The 20,158-nt window shown below is 36.8% G+C and overlaps 2 protein-coding genes across 16 annotated transcripts in view; one reads left to right on the forward strand and one right to left on the reverse strand.

Moving 5' to 3' along the window:
- Window positions 1–16,181, forward strand: part of LOC119658310 (tensin) — a 62,257-nt gene extending 46,076 nt beyond the window's left edge. For 12 of the 14 annotated variants that reach the window (XM_038065619.1, XM_038065627.1, XM_038065628.1 and 9 more), the window contains 12 exons: window positions 908–1,940; window positions 9,911–10,039; window positions 10,095–10,208; window positions 10,875–10,986; window positions 11,120–11,245; window positions 12,821–12,996; window positions 13,929–13,994; window positions 14,708–14,854; window positions 14,909–15,257; window positions 15,318–15,559; window positions 15,622–15,723; window positions 15,777–16,181. In XM_038065619.1, coding sequence (XP_037921547.1) covers window positions 908–1,940; window positions 9,911–10,039; window positions 10,095–10,208; window positions 10,875–10,986; window positions 11,120–11,245; window positions 12,821–12,996; window positions 13,929–13,994; window positions 14,708–14,854; window positions 14,909–15,257; window positions 15,318–15,559; window positions 15,622–15,723; window positions 15,777–15,933 — 2,753 coding nt within the window. In that variant the 3' untranslated portion in view covers window positions 15,934–16,181. The remainder of the gene's footprint in view (window positions 1–907; window positions 1,941–9,910; window positions 10,040–10,094; window positions 10,209–10,874; window positions 10,987–11,119; window positions 11,246–12,820; window positions 12,997–13,928; window positions 13,995–14,707; window positions 14,855–14,908; window positions 15,258–15,317; window positions 15,560–15,621; window positions 15,724–15,776) is intronic. The other 2 variants (XM_038065623.1, XM_038065625.1) reach the window with 2 other exon arrangements.
- Window positions 16,182–16,592: 411 nt separating this feature from the next.
- On the reverse strand, window positions 16,593–19,474 carry LOC119658313 (putative inorganic phosphate cotransporter). 2 transcript variants are annotated; one of them, XM_038065637.1, is made up of 4 exons: window positions 19,325–19,474; window positions 18,168–18,838; window positions 17,123–17,650; window positions 16,593–16,819 (listed from the first exon to the last, which is right to left on the reverse strand). In XM_038065637.1, exons 1-4 carry the CDS (start codon window positions 19,335–19,337, stop codon window positions 16,646–16,648), a joined length of 1,386 nt encoding a protein of 461 aa, XP_037921565.1. In that variant the 5' UTR covers window positions 19,338–19,474; the 3' UTR covers window positions 16,593–16,645. The 2 variants fall into 2 exon arrangements, with proteins under 2 accessions (XP_037921565.1, XP_037921564.1); XM_038065636.1 differs by lacking the exon at window positions 19,325–19,474 and adding an exon at window positions 18,898–19,212.
- Between the last annotated feature and the right edge of the window lie 684 nt (window positions 19,475–20,158).

The following is a 20,158-nucleotide window of genomic DNA, read 5'->3' on the forward strand; positions in this document are numbered from 1 at the left end:
CGCCATCGATCCTCTTGAACTCCGCTTTTGACTGCAAATTGCTTTGAAATTGACCGCGATGTTGATGTAACATTTTGCTCCATCATATGTCGCTGTGATAATAGCTACCAGTTTCTCCGGAATACCCCTTCTGCGAAGAACACTCCAGATACATTCCCTGTTCATGCTATCGGAGGCCATTCCGAGGTCGATGAAGGGATATAAACTACATACACAGTTCCACAATGGTTTGGAGGATGTTTATGTGGTAGAGGATGAAGAGCAAATTCGCCTCCAATTGTCGCACTCAAAGCAATTAAATAAAGCATACACCAATGTTTTATTTAAAGATCAAAAACGTTCATTTTCATATTTTTGAATTTTAGAAACAGGGATAGGCAACCCATAATGTACCTTCAATGCTTCGCTACGAAACAAAATTTTATTAAAATTGCTTTATTATTTGTCTTTCTACCTGGTTGTTTATCACACCCAATATTCTTGAAAACAGCTATATCAACACTTTCTCCGTCGCTAGTACTAATTCGCCCCTTGTTCCGGAAATATCGATATATGTCGAATAAGAAATGACTACTAGCGACCGAGATGATGTTGAATTGTAATTCATAAGATCATGCCAGTTACCGCATGAGTGGGAGTTCCTAGTTTCCATATTTGCATCAGACGTCGTGTCAATAGGAGCAACCATTGGCTCTATGCCCGCGTAGAAATCCCTGTCAACCTAAATCCTTAAAAATGCTTTAAGAATTAGATTCATTTTTGTTTCTGTACAGTAAACAGAAAAAGCATCTAATATTGATAAATACATTCCGTTTACAAAATCTATAATTAAATTTTGTATAAACCATGTCTAGAGTGATAGCAAATTTCGCGCTTGTTTCTGATAGTATTTTTATCATATTTACAGAGGACCGCCATAGAGAACTTGATGACATTTTGTCTGACATGCTTATGACTGTCCAGGATATCCCAGATTTCAGCAGGCCAGGGAACAATCAGAATCAATATCGATCGCATCCTATGTTTCGTAGTCAAAGTGTAACACCATCATCGGGAAATTACGCGGTTCTCTCTCAAATCCAACCACAATCTCAGTATAACACTATACGACGATCCCAATCATATATAATTGAACAATCTCCTATCCAAAATTATTCTACATACGTTTCAAAGGAACGTCAGGACATTTACGATACATCGAGTACTGCAACTACGCTGACGCCTCCACCTAGCGAAAGTGGCCGGGATACCCCCATCGCAACATATAGCAACTCGAGTAGTGTCGGGAACTTTGCCGCATTGCAACATCAGAATTTTCAACGCGAAAAACGTGAAATAGTCGTAGCACCGATATCTGAGCGGGAATCGCAACATTTTCGCGGAGATCAACAGCATCCGATCATGAGTTTACCATCGCGCGGGCAGTCATCTCAGAAATCTTGTGAAGTTCGGTCGAACGTGGGTACCGCGCTTGTATCTGAGGAGGAAATCCCATATCACGCCCGGGAACATTCGCAACCTTTTTCGTACGGTAACGTGCCGCCAACTAGTTTTCATCCAGAAACGCATTCGGAAGATTGCACAATGATTAAAACACAATCAGGGCTATCAAGCCCTTCACTTGTACGGAGAACGCTCGGCCGGTCGCCTTCGCCGTCTCCTACACTCCGTAAAACTGCGCAGCGTGTCGACTTTGAAGAAATGCTTCGAGAACGTCGCGAAAAAGTCATGAACGAAAAATACTCTATAAGTGAGCGATCTGACCTAAATGTCCCTGACGTTAACTCACGATCTTTCGGTAGTGAGTGGGCCGCCAGTTCGCATTCCAATCGACTTCAGAATTCGTATCCTCAGAGCCAGCCTGAGCGGCAATCCTTCGAACCTATTCGACGTTCGAACACCATGGACGGAGGATTTCATCGCAGTAACAGCACAGATGGGTAAGTAAGAGCGCTCATAAGCATTTCACATTATTACTGTACTCTATATCTTAAAAAATACTAATGAGAAAAGAAGTCGGAGTCTGCTTGACGTAATTCTAGACGCCAACAAGTTTCCGCTTCGCGGATCATGTAATTTTGTGTTATTGAATAGAAGGTAGCGACCCGACAGCAATTGTTCGGGCGTGGGTCTTTCTGGAGGTTAGACTTATAAGGCAAGATCTGCTTCGACTTTATTACGTTAACAGCCCACGACCGATCAAGTAGTTTTGCGTCTGAGCGAACCTCGAAAGACTCGTTTTGCTTCACAGAAACTTTACCTTATGAGGTATGTGATTTCACATTGGAAAACGTTGGAAATGGAATTGATTCGCCTACTTGCTGATAAATTGCTTATTTGAAATTGTTCTAAAAATAGTTTATTTAGGAATGTACATCCACTGCTGTGGATATACATGCGTCCACGACTATGTGTAATTGTAAATTAAAAGCGTCGTTACGAGTGTATTTATTCCAATGAACAAATGTGTTCACAAATTGAATTGAATATGGAAATTATTTTCAAATTTAGTTCCTCCTCAATGAGCCAATGATAACTCAGTATATTATGAGGCGCTCATTGTTACAGTTTTTTATTTGCAATTTATCAAAATCAAAATCATCATCATATATCGTGAATATAGTGATTTTGTATAGCCCTTAGAAGGGAATTCTCTATACATGTGTATGAATAGGGTATATCATTCTCCTTGAAAATCGATCAATAAGGTATATTGATGACATCATGTCATAATGTATTTAGCGATTTTTATAACATATTTGAAATATTTGAGGCGTATAAGTAGCGCATAAACTTTAAATATATTGATTTACAAGATCTAAAGAACTAAAGAATTTGCCTACACTTGAAATGTTTCTGTTTCAATTTACAACGCAACTTTTAGCATACACCGGGAAATGGGTCTTTTATATTGAAAAATATGGAAAAATTGTTGGATTTTCGAAGAAATAAAGAAACTTTAAAATTTTAATTGCTGCTATCCAAGACGGACGATTCAAGTGGTTAGAGTGCTAGACGCAGAAGGATTTGTTATGGTGACTGGATGTCGGTTATCATTCGACTCAGCTGTGAATGAGTACCTGAGTCAAATCAGGGTACTAATCTCGGGCGAGCGCAATGTTGGCCACATTGCCTCCATTGAGCTATTCTGAGAAGAGTTCTGCTTAAACTCATAAATTATTGCCCTAAACCTACTCGTATGAATATGAATAACTTCGGCTTACGTCATTTCTTATCTAGGATGTGTTTCCTGGAGCTATTTAATGCCCCAATTCAAGGTGTTTGTTCATATGGAGCTCCTTGTTGAAAAAGTGAAGGTTTTGTGTGAAACAAAACCTAATTAAAATCGATTCAATGTTTGTCAGTCTATTACATCCAATTTATTGGGAAACGACTGAAGTTGTTGTCATGAAATTTGGTGCAAATATGTGGTCAGCGAAACTCTTTATATTCAACGTTTGTCTGTCACGCCCGATTTACTGGGAAACGGCTGAAGCTATTGTCATGGAATTTGGTGAGGGTAATATGGCCTGCGATTCTCTTTACATGCAATGAGTGGCATCATTTTACGTTGGGTTTAAAGAGCGAACTTCCCATATATGCAGAAATGGGTGTAATTTTTTCACAGAATAGTGGCCATGTATCAAATGAGTATCAAATGAAAAGGCTCAATTAATGCTTTTTGAACCTGATCTCGGGTATTGGGTGAGGCATAGGAGAAATAAGGGCTCAAAAAGGGAAACAGGCCTCATTTTCAGAACTTACCCAGCCGGAAAAGCCTAAAAAAATCATAATGGTGCTAGATGCAAAATGTTGGCCCCAAAATACATCCCATTTCGATATCGGCTAAACTAAAGTTAATAATAGCATATTACTATATTTAAAAAAATTAGCAGAAAACCCCCCTTAACACTTTACCGACCTATTAATAGGCTGTATTTTAAAAATTTACCAAACCAACTTTACCAAATTTACCCTTCTTAACACGCTACCGACCTAGCTTTTTAATAGGCACTTTGTCGTCAACGCTTATCGATCGGTCGCCTATTAATCGGCTTTTTATCACTAACGCTTATGTATCGACCTATTAATCGGTTGCCATGGCGATAAACAACTTGTTATTTTATTAAGAATAATTTGTTATTTAGTATCTGGTCAGCATTGCGCTCTAAATCTTCAAACTGCCCCAAAAATCAAGTCGTAATATCGGAAGCTCGACGCTTCATGTTTAAAGTTTTTGTATTCATTTTATGTGAGCAATTCTCCATGTACGTTTTTCCATTCGTACATAGCGACGAATGGAGAATATTTCCCCATTTACTGCCAAACAATATATGCATATGTAGATACATATTAAAGACATAAATATTGTGGTCATCCTAAAGAAGCAAACATTGCCTGTCACCATATACTGATGCGTACATATATATGTAAGCATCTTACATGACGCATTTTGACAGATTTCCACTTTACTCTATGCAGGAAAGCGTATATATCATATGTTCACACATGTCCATCTTATTGTGCACTCTCCGCAAACTTCATTAGCACGTACATATTATATTTGAGCATACACATGACTCTCTCCAGTAATTCATACTGATATTGAAATAGCTAAAAAACGCTGAAAAAAAAAACGAAAATGTCCCCTTGGACCCCGCCGCTCAGATAAATTCACTTTATATGATATTGACATCGTACAAGTGCCCGGAAATTAAAGTAAAGGTCGTAAAAAGAATAAAGCTACGAACTAGTGTTCAGTAGATAAGTATGTGGAATGACTTAACTAACTAGCACATGAGAGTTACTTCTGTAAACAATAAACTGGTAGTTATTATCAAATATTACTAGGTGTGACCCGCAAGTAATGACAACTGAATATTTACAGAGCCGCTAAAAATGCAAGAAAAAATGCGTGTCTATCTTCAGCCCTTAAAAGTTACATATTCAAAAATCAAATAAATGAGTCCTCGTTTCTATGAGCTACATTCATTTGAATAGTAATATTTGACTAGGGGCCAAGAACCAATAGATGGATTAGAAGCGACCAAGATTACCGATATTAAGAAAATTGTTGTTGTTCAAGAAGTTTGCATATGACATCCGTTATCTAGGGTTTACACGAGTCATCATGACTTATTACTTAGAAAAGGGGGTCACTGGCTTCACCGGCAGAGCAAATAAGGGAGAGGGAACTATGACGGAGAAAGGGACAATGAACTCGTTATAATTTCGTGATAATCATCGTCATCATCATCAACAGCGCTAAATTGGTGTCTGGTCTAGACCTTACTTAGTATTCCGGATACCGAATTTTCTCATAGCCGTGTATAGTGGGAGTTGATGAAAAGGTGATGCATCTGATGGCCATATTCCAACAGTTTTGCATCGCTTGCTGCAAAGACAAAATCTGTTGTTGATTTGCCTGAAGTAAAGTCTGTTTGATATTGGCCGATGATGTTCTGAACGTATGGGGCTTTCCGATCTAGCAGGAAATAACAAAATATCTTGTAAATGGTACTCAGTAACGTTATACTTGTATTACTGGTGGGGTGCTCAGAAGTGGCGATGAGGAAGACGGGGCGGCAACCCTGTCGACTGAACCAAAACCAAGTGGCCGAGGAGAACCTCCATAGTGGTGGCACCGGGAAACACTGTATCGCATTGGCTTGCCGGCTGTGATGCAGTAGGCGAATGCTCCAAAAGCCTAATAAGAGCGATTAGATCCGAGTCTGCACGGGGACTCATCTGAAATGGCAATTGGTCACGAATCCTTACCAGGGGTATACTGGTACCATGGGAACCGGGATAGCCCCTGGGCTCACATATTTCGGGAGAATTCCTGTTGTATATAAGTACAGCTCGGTTGATCCGTGTCTTAAGAAGACCGTGGGATTAAGTTCCCATGACAGGTACTCACGTAAAACCTCCTAGGACTGGCTGTATTACTGGTGTATTGTGTGATAGTCTTTTTTTTAAGATTTTATGTTAAATAAAACTATTAAAATCAATTCAATGCCGAAAAAGAACGGAGACGGCTGAACTTGTTGTCATGAAATGTGGTGAGAAGGTGTGGTCTGCGAATCCTTGTACATGTGCTCTAAGAGTTGTGGCTTAAGAGCACACTTAAAGTCTTTCCTGCTTGTTGTAAAAAGCGACTAAAAGGGTTAGAAGTTTGTGAATTAAGATTTAATAATAATAATAATCTTGGGCGCAACAATCCGTATTGGATCAGGGGGCTTGAACTGTGTTAGAGCAACGTGGTCATCATTGCACTTTATTACCGGCCGATTATTACCCTCATTTGACCTAGGTACTCATTCACAGCTGAGTCGACTGGTCTTCGACATCCATTGACGATAACAAATCCCTCTGCTATCAGTGAACGCGACCTTCCGCTACAACATCTCAGCGCTCTAACCATATGAGTGAATAATTTGGCTAGTTTATCGGAAAATATTTCTCCGACAGGACTGTCGTCTAATTACCCTATATAATCCTGCACAGTAGAAGGGGATAATATCGCTGTGTAAAAGTTACAAAGGCGCCTAACAAGCATTTTCACATATAAGCTTGTACATACATATGTATATGCAATAGATGCACAGCCTCGATGCTGCATATTTATCAGATTTTAGACGGGGAAATGACATGGTACCTATTTTAAATTATCAAACTACTTGATAGAAATAGTTTAACGCACTTGAACTGTCTTGTTTACTTATTTTTTTCTTTCTTTCGACAAGGAAAGGTTCTCTAAAATTCAGTCGATATGCGAATCTATATCTTTTTGCGCTTCAAGGATATGAAAAGAGAGAGTACATATATGACTATACATGTCTGTCTGATCAACTGTTGAGCTTGTTGTTATATGCTTCATTTTCTGTTGAATACTGATATAAAGAGTACCATTTTGACCAGTTTGTGCATTTTCGCTTCATTTTTGTTCGTGTCCCACAGAATTAATCTCTAAAAAGTTGCATTTAACTGAAAGTTTCATCAATCCGATGAATGTATTTCCTATTTAGGAAACTTGCCAAAACTTCTTTGATCAACTAGTTGTGAAATGTCTGGCTATATCAAAGGCAAACGATCGAAAAGACCCTTACGGATAAGCGGGTATCGTTGAATGATTTCTTCCTTGACATACTTATCATAAACGTTCAAAACCAGTTGTGTACATTTGAATCAAGCGCATATGAACTTATTTAGAATGTATAAATTGTGGGTAAAATAAATGATATAAGTAAAAAAACCACAAATGAATAGAGTTAGAGACTGAACAGATTGGATGGGGGATAGTGAAATGTTTTTTTTTTCTTAAATTACTTTGGAGTGTGATTTGATTATTTTATCAATGCTACTCTACTACAATTTCTTTTTGCTGTATTACTATTCAAAAGAAATTGAATTGAATGATTGGATTGAGTTCTTCTATGAATAGGTACTAACTGCAGCATTGACGCCCCTGAAGTTGTGATTTTAACATGTAGAAACGCTTCACGAAATGGATAAATACTATTTGCCGCTGTTTTCTTCAAGATTATTATTATTCTAGGATCCACATATTACACTCATTTTCAAGATTTTGCGATAAATCGTAATCGTTGATGATTTGCTGTATTCAGGTTAAGCTTGTTTAGGCATCCTATGATATGTTCCTACTGGGCAGAGTTAAAAGTATTCTTTACATTAAGAGTAATAACATGACAATATGTTTTTGTACCACTTTATTACTTTTTATTTGAAACTAACCTCAGCGTTGATGGCATTGGGCGTTGATCAAGCAGCAGAGACTCCGTACTGTTGCTTCCACAACCTCCTGTCTGCTATGTTATTGGGATCATACAATGCGCTAAGTTTTCCCAAGGTGTCCAACATGCAGATAGAACGGTTCACAAATGGCTCGTTAGATATAATAGTTTATCTATCTTTTTGAAGTAGCAGTAATAACTATGATAATTTTCCCATTGTTGTGAAGAAATTGCCCTCGTCGAAGCAATGGGCAGCTTATTTGTATAACATCACATAAGTAATATTACAATTCTATCATGCATATCCTACCTGGAAAATAATGCACGTTTACTATAGTATATATATCTGTTTTATGCTACGAGTGTAATCAGTGCATAGTACTAGAATGATAAACGTAAGTAATATTTGATATTATCGTTGCCGATTGTAATATACCATGCATTTGATGAGTTAAATAGAAGAAAGTTTTTTTTGAATTCACTTTATTTAAATTTGTTTTTATACAATATATGCACCGCGGCATCTCATTATCGACTGACTGTCTGGTCGGGGTCACTGAGTTACACCCTCATCCCACACGGCAATCCTACAAGTCATTGGACTCCAATGACCATGGTTTCATCAAATCTGCTGCCGTTGTCGTCTTTTGAGATGCTTCGCCTTTCTGATTTGCCTGACTTCGTATCGGTCCTTCGGGAAAACGTTAATAACTTTGTACTGCCACAAGAACTTAGACTTCAGCTTCATCCCCATGCCGAATTGCATTCTTTGTATTGCATTGTTCCTTGGAAGTTTTGTTGACTGATGGGCCGCTACTCTTGTTGAATTTCTATGATGTTACGCTTGGCACATTTCTCAGCTTGTCACGTTCGTTTTCGTATGCTGCTATCTTTTCGGCATCCAAGATTTCTTTCACATCGACGTTGATCTTTATATCACGCATCCTTGTCCCAAACATAATTTGAAAAGGTGTATGTGCGATTGAGCGTTGAAAGGTTCTGTTGATATATTGTTGTACAATTTGTCTGGCTGATGTGACAACTTCGATAGCGACGGTATTGTTACGGTATGAATTCTTTCTACTTGACCGTTTCCCCTTTGTACACCAGTGGTTATGACAATATGCTCTATGTTCTGTGTGTCGCAATACGTTTTAAAATCGTTAGAAGTGAACGCTGTTCCTTTGTCCGTGATTATTCTTAGAAAATTTTCGAACATTAATTGTTGTTAATAACTTATTCTATATTTCTGCTGCACTCGTAGATTTTGTTGGGTATATTCATATGAACTTGCTAAAGTCGTCTATGATTACTAGTAGATAGCCTTTATTCGTTGATGTCATCGGTCCGAGGGGGCTGATGTGAGTGGTACGTTGACAATGGTTTTTCTCTCTCAGAAATAGGATGTAAAACGATTTCCCTTTCTTCCGCTGGAAAACAATTGTCGATGTGATTTCGAATCTACTCTGTAATATTCCAAATGGAATAGTCTTTCTCGATTACATCACGCATTTTTTCACACCAGCATGTCCATTAATATGCGTTCGAGAAATTATGTCTTTCTCCATGCTTTTTGGTAATATGATAAGTTTCTTTCATCTGTCAGTTTCTTCAAAATTCCATTCCGTGAAACGAAAGTGTCGGTCTCTTGTGTGTTCAACGTCCCTTAATCGTTGGGATTAGCGCTTCTTCTATAATCACCATTGGATATTTTAAGACGATATCCAACCATGATCAACAGCATGTTTTATATGTTTCCCAGACCGATTTTCCAGGATGTAGTTGAATTCTTCTAAGTATAGCCCATTAGATTACTCGTTATGGTAAGCTGGCTATCTACATCGTTTGTTGAAACGCTACCCAACCCACAAGAATTCACTGAGGAAGGGGACAACTGGTCCTCGAAATACCGGTATATGATCATGTGTTTTGATAATGTCTTTTTTCCACTATCTTTCAAAAAATTTGCGATGTAGGTTACGCAAGTCAGCACACGTGCATATCGCCAAATGCACTGGACTTGCGTAATCGTAATCGTAATCATACTGTGCTTCTACCTTAACGTGCAATAACTATTAAATAATTTGCACGCTTGTGATTTTATATACAATAATTATTTGAATGTGAACCCAAAGATATCATATTTATTTTTGTAGATTCCTTGGACAAACATGGCTGCAAATGCAGCAGCAAAAGTTAAGAGCAAAGAAGGACCAACAACATCGCGATGATAGGCGCTATTTTGAAGAAATTATACATAGCGAGATACGAAGCCGTCCTATCAGGTACCTATCATATATTTACAAAATGAGAGAAATGATGTGACATTTTCTCCATCAGGTCTCGCGCAAATATGGTTCGTTATGATGGCTATTCGAGTGATACAGCTGCTTTTATGGATGAAGTGGATTTTCGCCAACCCTTACAAGTACAGACGCCTTACAATCGGGACAGGTAATTGGAATGCATAGAATGGAATATTTTTTGCTTGTTGCATTTTTCTAAGATGAAAAAATAGGTAGTAAATTGAGCGCCTCCTCGCATTTATTGTGAAAAGCGACTTAAATTAATTGAAAATTTCCTCTTAATATAAACGAATCAAAAACTTTTCAAATAGTTTTATCGCTGGGTAAAAACGCTAGTCTCAATATTTCTTTCTTGTATTTGTACAAATTTAATTATAATAGAGGGGTTTCTGGCTCAATGGATTTTCGGGGTATAATAGAAATTATTTGTGGATCATAATTGACGTGTGGGGTAATCTAAATGAAGAAATATGCTTCCTGCTCTGGCAAAATTCTATCAAGTTTTCAGGTGACCTATTTCTAGAAGTTCCATATTTCAGTGTGAGGTATTTTTTCGTAAATGTTATTGGCTGATAAAATGGTGTATGTTTTCTTGTTATTTTATCTGACGTTTACAATTATTTGAACTTCAATATTCTCACCTAAAGAAGAGCGAAACTCGCTCCCGAACTCCTTCATATGGATATATTGTAGAAAAAAATGAAAAGCTTTGTCAAGATCACTTAAATGGGAGGGTACTGGAGTTATTTGTAAAAGTTTTGTTTAACTTAAGAACTCAAAACCACTTTAAGCACAGAAATGTCTTTTTGATTAGGCTGCAAGATGAGATTTATAACAAAACAATAAGTACAACGAAATTAACGAAGGAGAGACCATTTGTTGCTGTGAAGCGTGCACACGAGGAAGCTAAACAGAAGGCAGTGTTGGTGAGTTTTTCTCTTTTCAAAATCAAGCATGTGTTTTTTTTTTGTTAATTTATCTGCCGCTAATAATTATCTGAATTTTATGCACTTCTTGAAATTATACATGTTAATTTTTGTTGCAATACCTTACCCATAGTCACCGCCATCATCACCACTAACTATGCTAGGTGCTGCTCCAAATGGGCATATTCCGCAATTATACCAGGAACAGAGCGGACTTTTGACGATGGGTAATAATCCATCCAATGGACATGTGCGATTGGTAGGTAACATTGACTTTATACAATTTTTCTAAAATAGGGGTCGTATTTTTTGGGGGATTGGAGATAGATGCAAATGCCGTGAACTGATTAGCGCGGAAACTCAAATGAAATAACCGAAATCTAGTTTCACATATTATAATATTTCGCATATCTGAAGAATGCCTATGATATATATAAATATTGGATTTGGTAATGAGGTATTTCGTGTACAGCGTTTGATCTCCTTTCTTAAAATTAATATTAGTTCACTTTTAAGAGTGCAAATTAGATGGGGATTTACCTTTCAATCATCAACTCGCCCGGACAAAGATTCAATTTTATCATCCAAACACGAACCCAGAGAAATGGAATATAATTATCATCACTACAAACGGTGTTTAATTTCATTTTGAAAGTACTGTTATGTAAAGAAATAGTAATCTGAGCTAATTTGGCTGCATGACATTATCGTACTGAGAAACCACTTTCCTCGTATTCATTGAAGTTTGTCTCCTTTGCGGTGATGTAAATTAATATCAGCTAAACTACACAATAAAAATTCACGTATCCACATGATTTCAAGAATAAATTAACCGAATTTTTTAACGATCGGAACATTAGCGTAGTTTAATATAAACTTTTCAACCTTCATTGCCGTATATACTACTTGTAGTTGCAGCTACAATTGAAACTAGAATAGTTTATATGTAGCGTCTAATCGATGATTTGAAGTCGGTATGACCCGACACGATGTAAGTGAGTAAGTTAATCTTTCATATGAAAAACACCGACTTGGAATTTTAAACGCTATTATTTCAGAGTCGTGTTTTTTAAAGTGCCTTCGCGGTGGACACGATTGCCCCGGCCGTAGTATTTTTAACTCGTCTCAAATATTGTTTTTTGAAGAAAAAAATTAAAAAATCAACATCTCGAAAAAGTAAACATTTTGCTAAAATAGATAGCCGCCATTTTTAAGGTTTTGTGTGAAAAAAAAAATCTTATTAAAATTGATTCAATGTCTGTCTGAAGGGCGGTTCTCCATAGGGGAATGCAAATTTTTTTTCACTAAACACGGTCATGTGGGGTATCAAATGAAAGGGCTCGATTAGTATTTTTGAAACTGATCTTGCTTCTCACATTAGGTGAAACATAAGAAAAATAGGGCACAAAATGTGTGACCCTAAAAGTGAAACAGGACTCATTCTCAAAACCTAACCAACCGAAAAATCTGAAAAAAAGTCTGTGATTCATCCCTTCAAAATCTAGGCCTCAAAATACATCAAGTTCCGATATGTCCACAATCAAAGTTAATAATAGTATATTACCCACTCCTGGGAAACAGCTATGAATCCGCCACTTTTGAATTTTTTTCTCGTAAAAAGATTTTTTTTCAAGTACCCCACCATATAGTATATTAATCGATGCTGCTACATAGTATTTTAATGTAAGGAAAAAATAAATAGCAGGTAAGTAGGCAGATGTCGTTAATGTTTCATTGTCACGTTCATTCAGTTCAGTAAATAATTCCTTACAAGATGCATGTAATTTTCATAAGCCTGTCTAAGACTTCTGTCATGAATTTTCTTCTTCTACAGTTACGCGAGGAATCGTTTTCATCATATCGATCAGAAACGGAACCTGACCATTCGACAGGAGAATCACCACGACCAGAAACTCCGGCGTTTCCTGTCACACCCCGTACACCGTATGGATTAAGTGGGAGCGGCAGCGTTAGTCCAGCTTTACCACCAAAAAGTCCAACTTCATTGCGGTAAAATATTGAACCAAATATTTTAATGAGTTTCCTAAGTAACATTCTTGCTATATAACGGCATTTCAACAAATGACATAATAGATTAATTGTTGGCGTTAACGTAAAAAAAATATTCAGTTAAGAGGTTAACTTCACTTGTTACGCAAGAAAAATAAAAACTACGAAAGTTAAAGTGCATACATTGAACAGTAATGTGGTCGTTGAAAAATGTATTTTTATATTTGTGTTTTGCGGTGACAAAAATTATGGCGAACTGGATCATATGAACAAGAAAGTGTAGATGAATTTAGTTAAAGAACAGTCAAAACTAGTGCTTGCGTGAAGGATTTAGAAAAACGTGCATTTTTCACAAAGTGGCAGACAGTCAAAATTAACGATTTTTCATCATCGAATGAAAAATCGATTAAAGACTACATTCTTATGTATTGAGCAAGTCTGCCAAGTTTCACAAAGATCGGTTCAGTTGTTTTCGAGTAATTTTGGTCACCGGCTGCAAATAGGTCATTTGTAGAAGAAACTTGTTTAAAGTTTCAACTTCAGGCCATTTACGGAACGGATTCTTCTCCTTCAACGATCGTATCTAAGTCAATTTTATTCGGAACGACCTGAAATTTTGAGGACGTATTCTCAGATAATTATACTTAAGAAAGGTGAAATAGAAAAATCGATTTTTTTAGTATTGATGACAAAAGAAGTTATTCAAATTTTTGATTACGAACATTTCTACTTTTTTCTGATAAAATTTCTGATATCTTTCAAAGGCCAGCAATTGATTAATTATCGCATGATTTTCATTTTAGTATTTCAAAATTGTACTCGTATCTTAAATAGTTCCAATTTAATAATGAACTTCATATAGTCCTATAGCCCTTCTTTATAATTTGTTGAATGATCTTCTTTTACTTTTCTGACATGACCCTTGTGCTTAGGCGATTATATAATTCAACGTGGTCGTTGAGGAGCCAAAAATCGTCAATTTCATCCTATGATATAAGGTTAGAATCAGAGAAAAGTGGCAACTATACTTTATTGTCTGTAAATTTTATATTGCACGCTGCACGAAATTAGTAACTAATGAATCGAACAAGAATCTTAATTATAATCTCGACCATTGGTTTTTTATCCAACATTTCCTTGTGTTTAGATGGTATAGTAAAAATATGTGCTGCTAGCCCATGTTCTCGATAACAATTTATTTATACTGCAGATATAAACCTTTCAAAACATTGATTATAAAAATGAGAGGATGGTTCGAGATTTCAGGGCGTTGCTGATATTTACTTATCTTAATCAACCCTTTACAGCAAACAGGTTCGAACGAACAATTGATGATCTTTTACGAAAAGAAGCACATGCAATAACATGTTCGCCGTGGGGATCAATTGTCTTAACGAATTTTGATAATCTTTTTCGTCACCGTTGTATTTACTTCGCATAAATTTAAATCGACGTGAATATTGTATTATTGTTTTGCTCCTTTTGTTGGTAATGTAGGAATGAATTTGTTAAAGTGTTCTGAAAAAAAATTGAGAATAGTTTTTAACTCTTTGTCATAATTACCATTTTTATTTCGAACTATTTAATGTACATGTATTGAGACACATCACAATCTATTAGAATTTTCTGCTCAACATTATGCACGTTTACATATGATAAATAAGTGAAAGATTCTCATGCTTTAGGACTAATTTAATAATTACCATTTCAGCAAGGATTTATATTCAGGACATCAGAAGGGACAGTTGCATGAGGTAGTTAATCAAAATGAAACTATCTCCTGCTATGCTTCTCGTCGGAATTCAAATGGATCAAATGCCAACAGCGAACCCCAGGAAGTGGCACCCCACCTTGTGAAGTATATTTAATTCAATTATGTGTGTGTTCGTGAATTGTATTTACTGTATTTCAGATTTGTTCGGGATTCCTCAAAATATTGGTATAAGCCAAATATTTCTCGTGAGGATGCAGTGGCATTATTGAGAAAAGCTGAGCCAGGAACTTTCATTGTTCGAGATTCAACGACGTATAAAAATGCTTTCGGTCTAGTGCTGCGTGTAGCTTATCCGCCGCCAGGAGTTGAATTAAGGAGTGCGACTGGTGACGAATTAGTTCGTCATTTCTTAGTAGAGCCTACTTCTCGTGGAGTTAGGTTAAAAGGGTGCAACAATGAGCCTGTTTTTTCATCACTGTCAGCATTAGTTTATCAGCATTCAATAATGCCTCTGGCACTACCATGTCGTTTAATTATTCCGGAACAGGTATATTAGTTAGACAAGTTTCAAAGTTTTGTGAATATAAATTACCTGGACTTTTTCTAGGATATTCAATCACAACAATTACATTCTCCAGCGCAACGCCATTTACTTGCTTTAGGTGCAGCATGCAATGTTCTATATTTGCTAACGTGTGATACGGAGTCGTTAACAGGGGAGGAAGCCATTCGTAAGGCTGTCTCCCAGTTATTTGCATGCAAACCCTTGCCTATTCCGACCGAAGTTCACTTCAAAGCAGCTCAACAAGGGATTACTTTAACTGATAATACAAGGCAAAAATTTTTCAGGTACATTGAGATTTGAAATCGGATACTATAACAGCAATAATAATAACTTTGCTCGTCTTTAGGAAACACTATCCTGCCAATAGTGTATCATTCTGTGGATTAGATCCAGAGAAACGGACTTGGAGTATACCAGCTCCTGGAAGTGAAGTTCCTGTCATAAATAAGTAAGTAAATATAAGTAAGTAGTCCATCAAGTTGACTCACTAACTATTTACAGAACGATTTTTGCCTTTGTCGCTCGGCGTACAACATCATCGAAGGATAATCAGTGTCACGTGTTTTGTGACTTACAATCCAATCAACCTGCCTTGGCCATTGCAGCATTTGTTAACAAGGTGTTACCGACGGATAAGCAAGTTAACCACAATATTTAGATGTGTTAAATCAAAATGTCCTTATATGCAATTGGCTGCTATTCACGAATCGCCATTTTCTTAAAGCTATTCACTTTTACTTATCAGCTTTAGATATGTGCCTTGAATATAGTGCTCCAGGTATTTCTGGCAGATTCACTTCTATTTCTTTTATATTTTATACGAAAATCACTTCAGAATCGAAACAAAATGGATTCAGAATTATAGAAAAAATAAAGATAAGGTAACGTGAGTCGTAATTGAAACTATTTATCTGTTTTATTTATGTAAAGCTGGTAAGCTTATCAATGAAAATGCAGCTTTTGTACAAATTATTTTTCGAATATGGAGCGAAGAAAGCTTACTTGATTGGGAGAATCATTCTGAATTTGGTTAATATCTAACATAATGTAAATAATTGCTGATTGAAATACCCTTTTGATATAATTGCAAATTTAATGAAACTTTGAAATGTGTGAATAGTAAGTATATTTACTTTATCGTAAAACTTAACGGTTTATTTATTTGCAAATTCATATAACACCCTAGGGATTGTATACTAGTCTCTTCTAAAGGAAGATATCGACGAATGCGAAATGAATTAAGATTTTACTAAACAATCAAATTAATGAAACGTTGTTATTTTATTGTGTATCCTTCTCCAAATAAAACTATCCATGTAATGCTTTGGGAAAATCTTATTTATTTATTTGCACTGGCGATTAAGTTTACTCTACGGATCGTTTTGCTTATTTTGATTGGAATTTATTTTCAAAGCCGAGTCATTTATCTGTGCATGGTTCCATGGTTGTACCTCAGCAGATCCAAGAATGATAAACATTAAATTGCAAACAAAGTAGAATCCTGCCGTTATGAAGAAAACCGTTCGCCATTCGCTTGAGTCTGCCTGAAAAATATCAACAATATGATTTTGGAAAATATCAAAATAATAATAATCGGTCACACAACCACCCAATCTGGATCTAGGCTTTGACACATTTTAGAGCACCGTAAAGGTCACTTGGGGGCAATGTGGTGAGCATTGCGTTTGTCCGCGATTACTACCCTGATTTGGCTCAGGCTGACTTCCATTCACAATGCAATTCCCTTTGCCACCAATGAGATTTGAACCGCAACCTTCCATTGCAACAACTTAGTGCTCTAAACACCAAACCACACAGAAATATTGGTTTTTATGAAATACACTTACTTCGTTTTCAACTATTCCACCCACAACCAGCGGTGCAAATATAGATAGTAAATTTGAAATTCCATTTGTAATACCCATCATGGTCCCAGCAAAGTTTGGAGACAAGTCCATATGATTAACTAAGTAGCCGACGTATGAAGCTGAATTTACCCCTACAGCTAACGTTAGTAGGGCGATGGCAAATTCGACGTTGTTCTTGTCCATATACCCAAGTCCAATGAGGCATAGCATTGGAACCCATTGTCCAATTGTGTTAAACAGTTTTCGACTGGTTGTGGCTGTCATGTAGCCACGGTTAATCAAGAAATCTGCCACAGGGCTCACAATGAGACACAAAATCCACATCACAAAGTAAGGAAGCGCAGAAAGTAGCCCATTCGATCCCATATGCATATCAAGAACACCGTCCATATATGTTGGCATTTCTGTAAGTAAAGTGTAGAATCCCCAAGTGAATCCGCTGTGTGCAAAAATCAAAGCAATGAACGGCCGCGAAGTGAACATATCTTTCCACGGTGTTTTTAATGTCTGAAATTGTAAGTTGTAAGTTTCATATAGTTTCGAATTTTATAAATATATTTATATATATTATATATTTGACATATATATAACATGTTGGTTAAAGAACACGTTATCAGTTGGATTAATTGTATAAGAAATTAAAATGGGTTATCGAGTAAAAGATTAGAATGACTTCGATTTTTGCATCAACGAGAGAGAAACTGTCTTTTGCTTCATAATCATATTGCGGTCAAGACTGCAGTACCTTCTACTAATTTAATACATTCTCGCATAGGGTATGCGAATGAGAAAAATTTAAAAAAACAAAAACAATTTTGCTATCAAATATAGGACAATCATGTTAGCGTGCTAGTTGATTGTGCTGTTAATGATGCAATGAGTCAATATCTATCAGAACAATTTTCTCCTCAAATTTAAATTTAATTTAATTATATTAGTGTTTTTCAAGTGTCGGATCAGTTACTATCTTCGTTAAATCGTGAAATAAGAAAAAGTCTTGTTGAGATTTGATGTATTTCCTTACCGTGATCATGCTGTTGCCAGTGAGCTTTTTTACGTAATCTCTTTCAGAGGCGGAGATAATATTCGAATGGTCGGGGGTTTCTGCCCCAAAGATCAGATATGCAATGGCCCAAATGAAGGCGACTCCTCCAGATATGTAGAATAGACTAGGCCATCCAATATAAGATGTCACTATCGGCCCACTTACAGCTAACATGATTACAGTTCCCAATTGAGCACCAGAATATGTTACACTTGAGAGAAATCCACGTTCCGTTCTTGGTACCCACTTAGCAAGTAAATTATGTACGCAAGGATATACAGAGCCTTGGAAGAATCCAACCAACACACGAATAATACATGTTGCTGTCCAATCACCAACACTCGCCGCCCATGGTATAGCTGCAGTAAGAATGGAGCAAACAATAGTTGACAAAGTCAACACGTTTTTTGCACCAAATCGTTGAGCACCCATTGCGGCAGGGAATTGCGCTAAAACGTATCCCCAGAAAAAGCTGCTGAGGATCGTGGATCGTGTGGATGAGTCCCAATCATATTTTTCAATATTTGGGTTTTCACTGGATTTAGTCATTGCCACAACTGCTATTGACATATTTACTCGTAGGAAGTAGCCGAAGACCATTGCTGCAAATAACCAACATGCTTGAATGTGCCGAACACCTAACCCATGCCCTAAAAACAAAAGAAATCATTAAATATATTTTCAAACTGAAATAATGGCAAACACTTGCAATGCTCTTTGTTCGCAATTAAAGGCGATGATTCATTCTTTTTTATATTTAACAGATTCCGTTTTAGTCCTCTTAAAATAGCCATCCTCAGCAGATGGTTTTATTGAAGGAAATATTTCACAAATTTAATGAACAAAAAGCAGTCAGAAATTCGCAGCTTCACTTGGATGACTATTGTAATCCGCAAAATATTAGCATCAGTGATCCACCGCTTGAAGAGCTTTTATGTGATTGCTTCAGACAAATATGAAATGTCTCATGTTAATGTACTTTGAAATGCTTGCTGCAGAAATGAATTTTTGTAATGGTGTACTTTAGAAATAAATACTCAACAAAAAAGTGGTGGATCACATTACTAAATTACACATCACCCGCGAAGCGTTAATCACATAGCCCGTTGCCATGGTGCAGTTTCTACATCTCTTACCTTTATTGATCATGTTGTATAAGATTGGTTTCCGAAGGCTAGCACTGAAATAATGCTAGATTTCCGCTAGTGCATTCGTACAAAGAGTAAATGACAAGGCTTAGATATAAACTTATCAATTTGACGACATTCACACAATTATCATCCGAGATTTAGATCTATTGGTACGATAAGCTGCAGGTATCAATAAGTCTTTTTGTTTTTATAATTAAATGATTGTAATCAAGGAAACTACACATCAAGTTTTTCTATTTTAGGATAGTGCAAAGGGTGTGGATAAGAGATAACACCTGTCGTGATTAAATTCCGATTTGTTAAAAGGCTAATCGATGAGATAACAGAATTGGCATATGATACCATAGAATTTAACAGTTAAGGATTTGTATTCTTACAAGGTACTCTGGTGGTAGTGACCGGTAGTATGTTAGGTGGAGAATCCATCGAGAACTTCCCCCAACATGGAGTAAATTTCAACCCGAATGGGTTGAATAAGATTTTATGAAAGCCCAATCTAGAGAAGCCGTGATATTGCTAGGGATTGCCGTCTTGTCAACCAACAGCAGGTCACGCTTGCTGTGCAGTATATGGCGGTCAATTAAAACTTGGCGGTCCCCGTACATACTGTAAGCAGAGTTATCCGGCATATTCTTGTGATCAGCTAATGCTTGTATATGGTACAAGGTTGTAATGAATCACCTTACATACAATATTATACCTTGTAGCGGCACCATAACAGCGCAGTCAGACAACAGATGGTTCAACGTCTTTAACGCCGAACCCAGTCGCCCTGTCATTATGGGGTTTTTATAACCGCAGGTGGCGTCCTGAATGCCA

Source organism: Hermetia illucens, chromosome 5, assembly GCF_905115235.1.
Source record: "Hermetia illucens chromosome 5, iHerIll2.2.curated.20191125, whole genome shotgun sequence".
NCBI classification, from domain to species: Eukaryota; Metazoa; Arthropoda; class Insecta; order Diptera; family Stratiomyidae; genus Hermetia; species Hermetia illucens.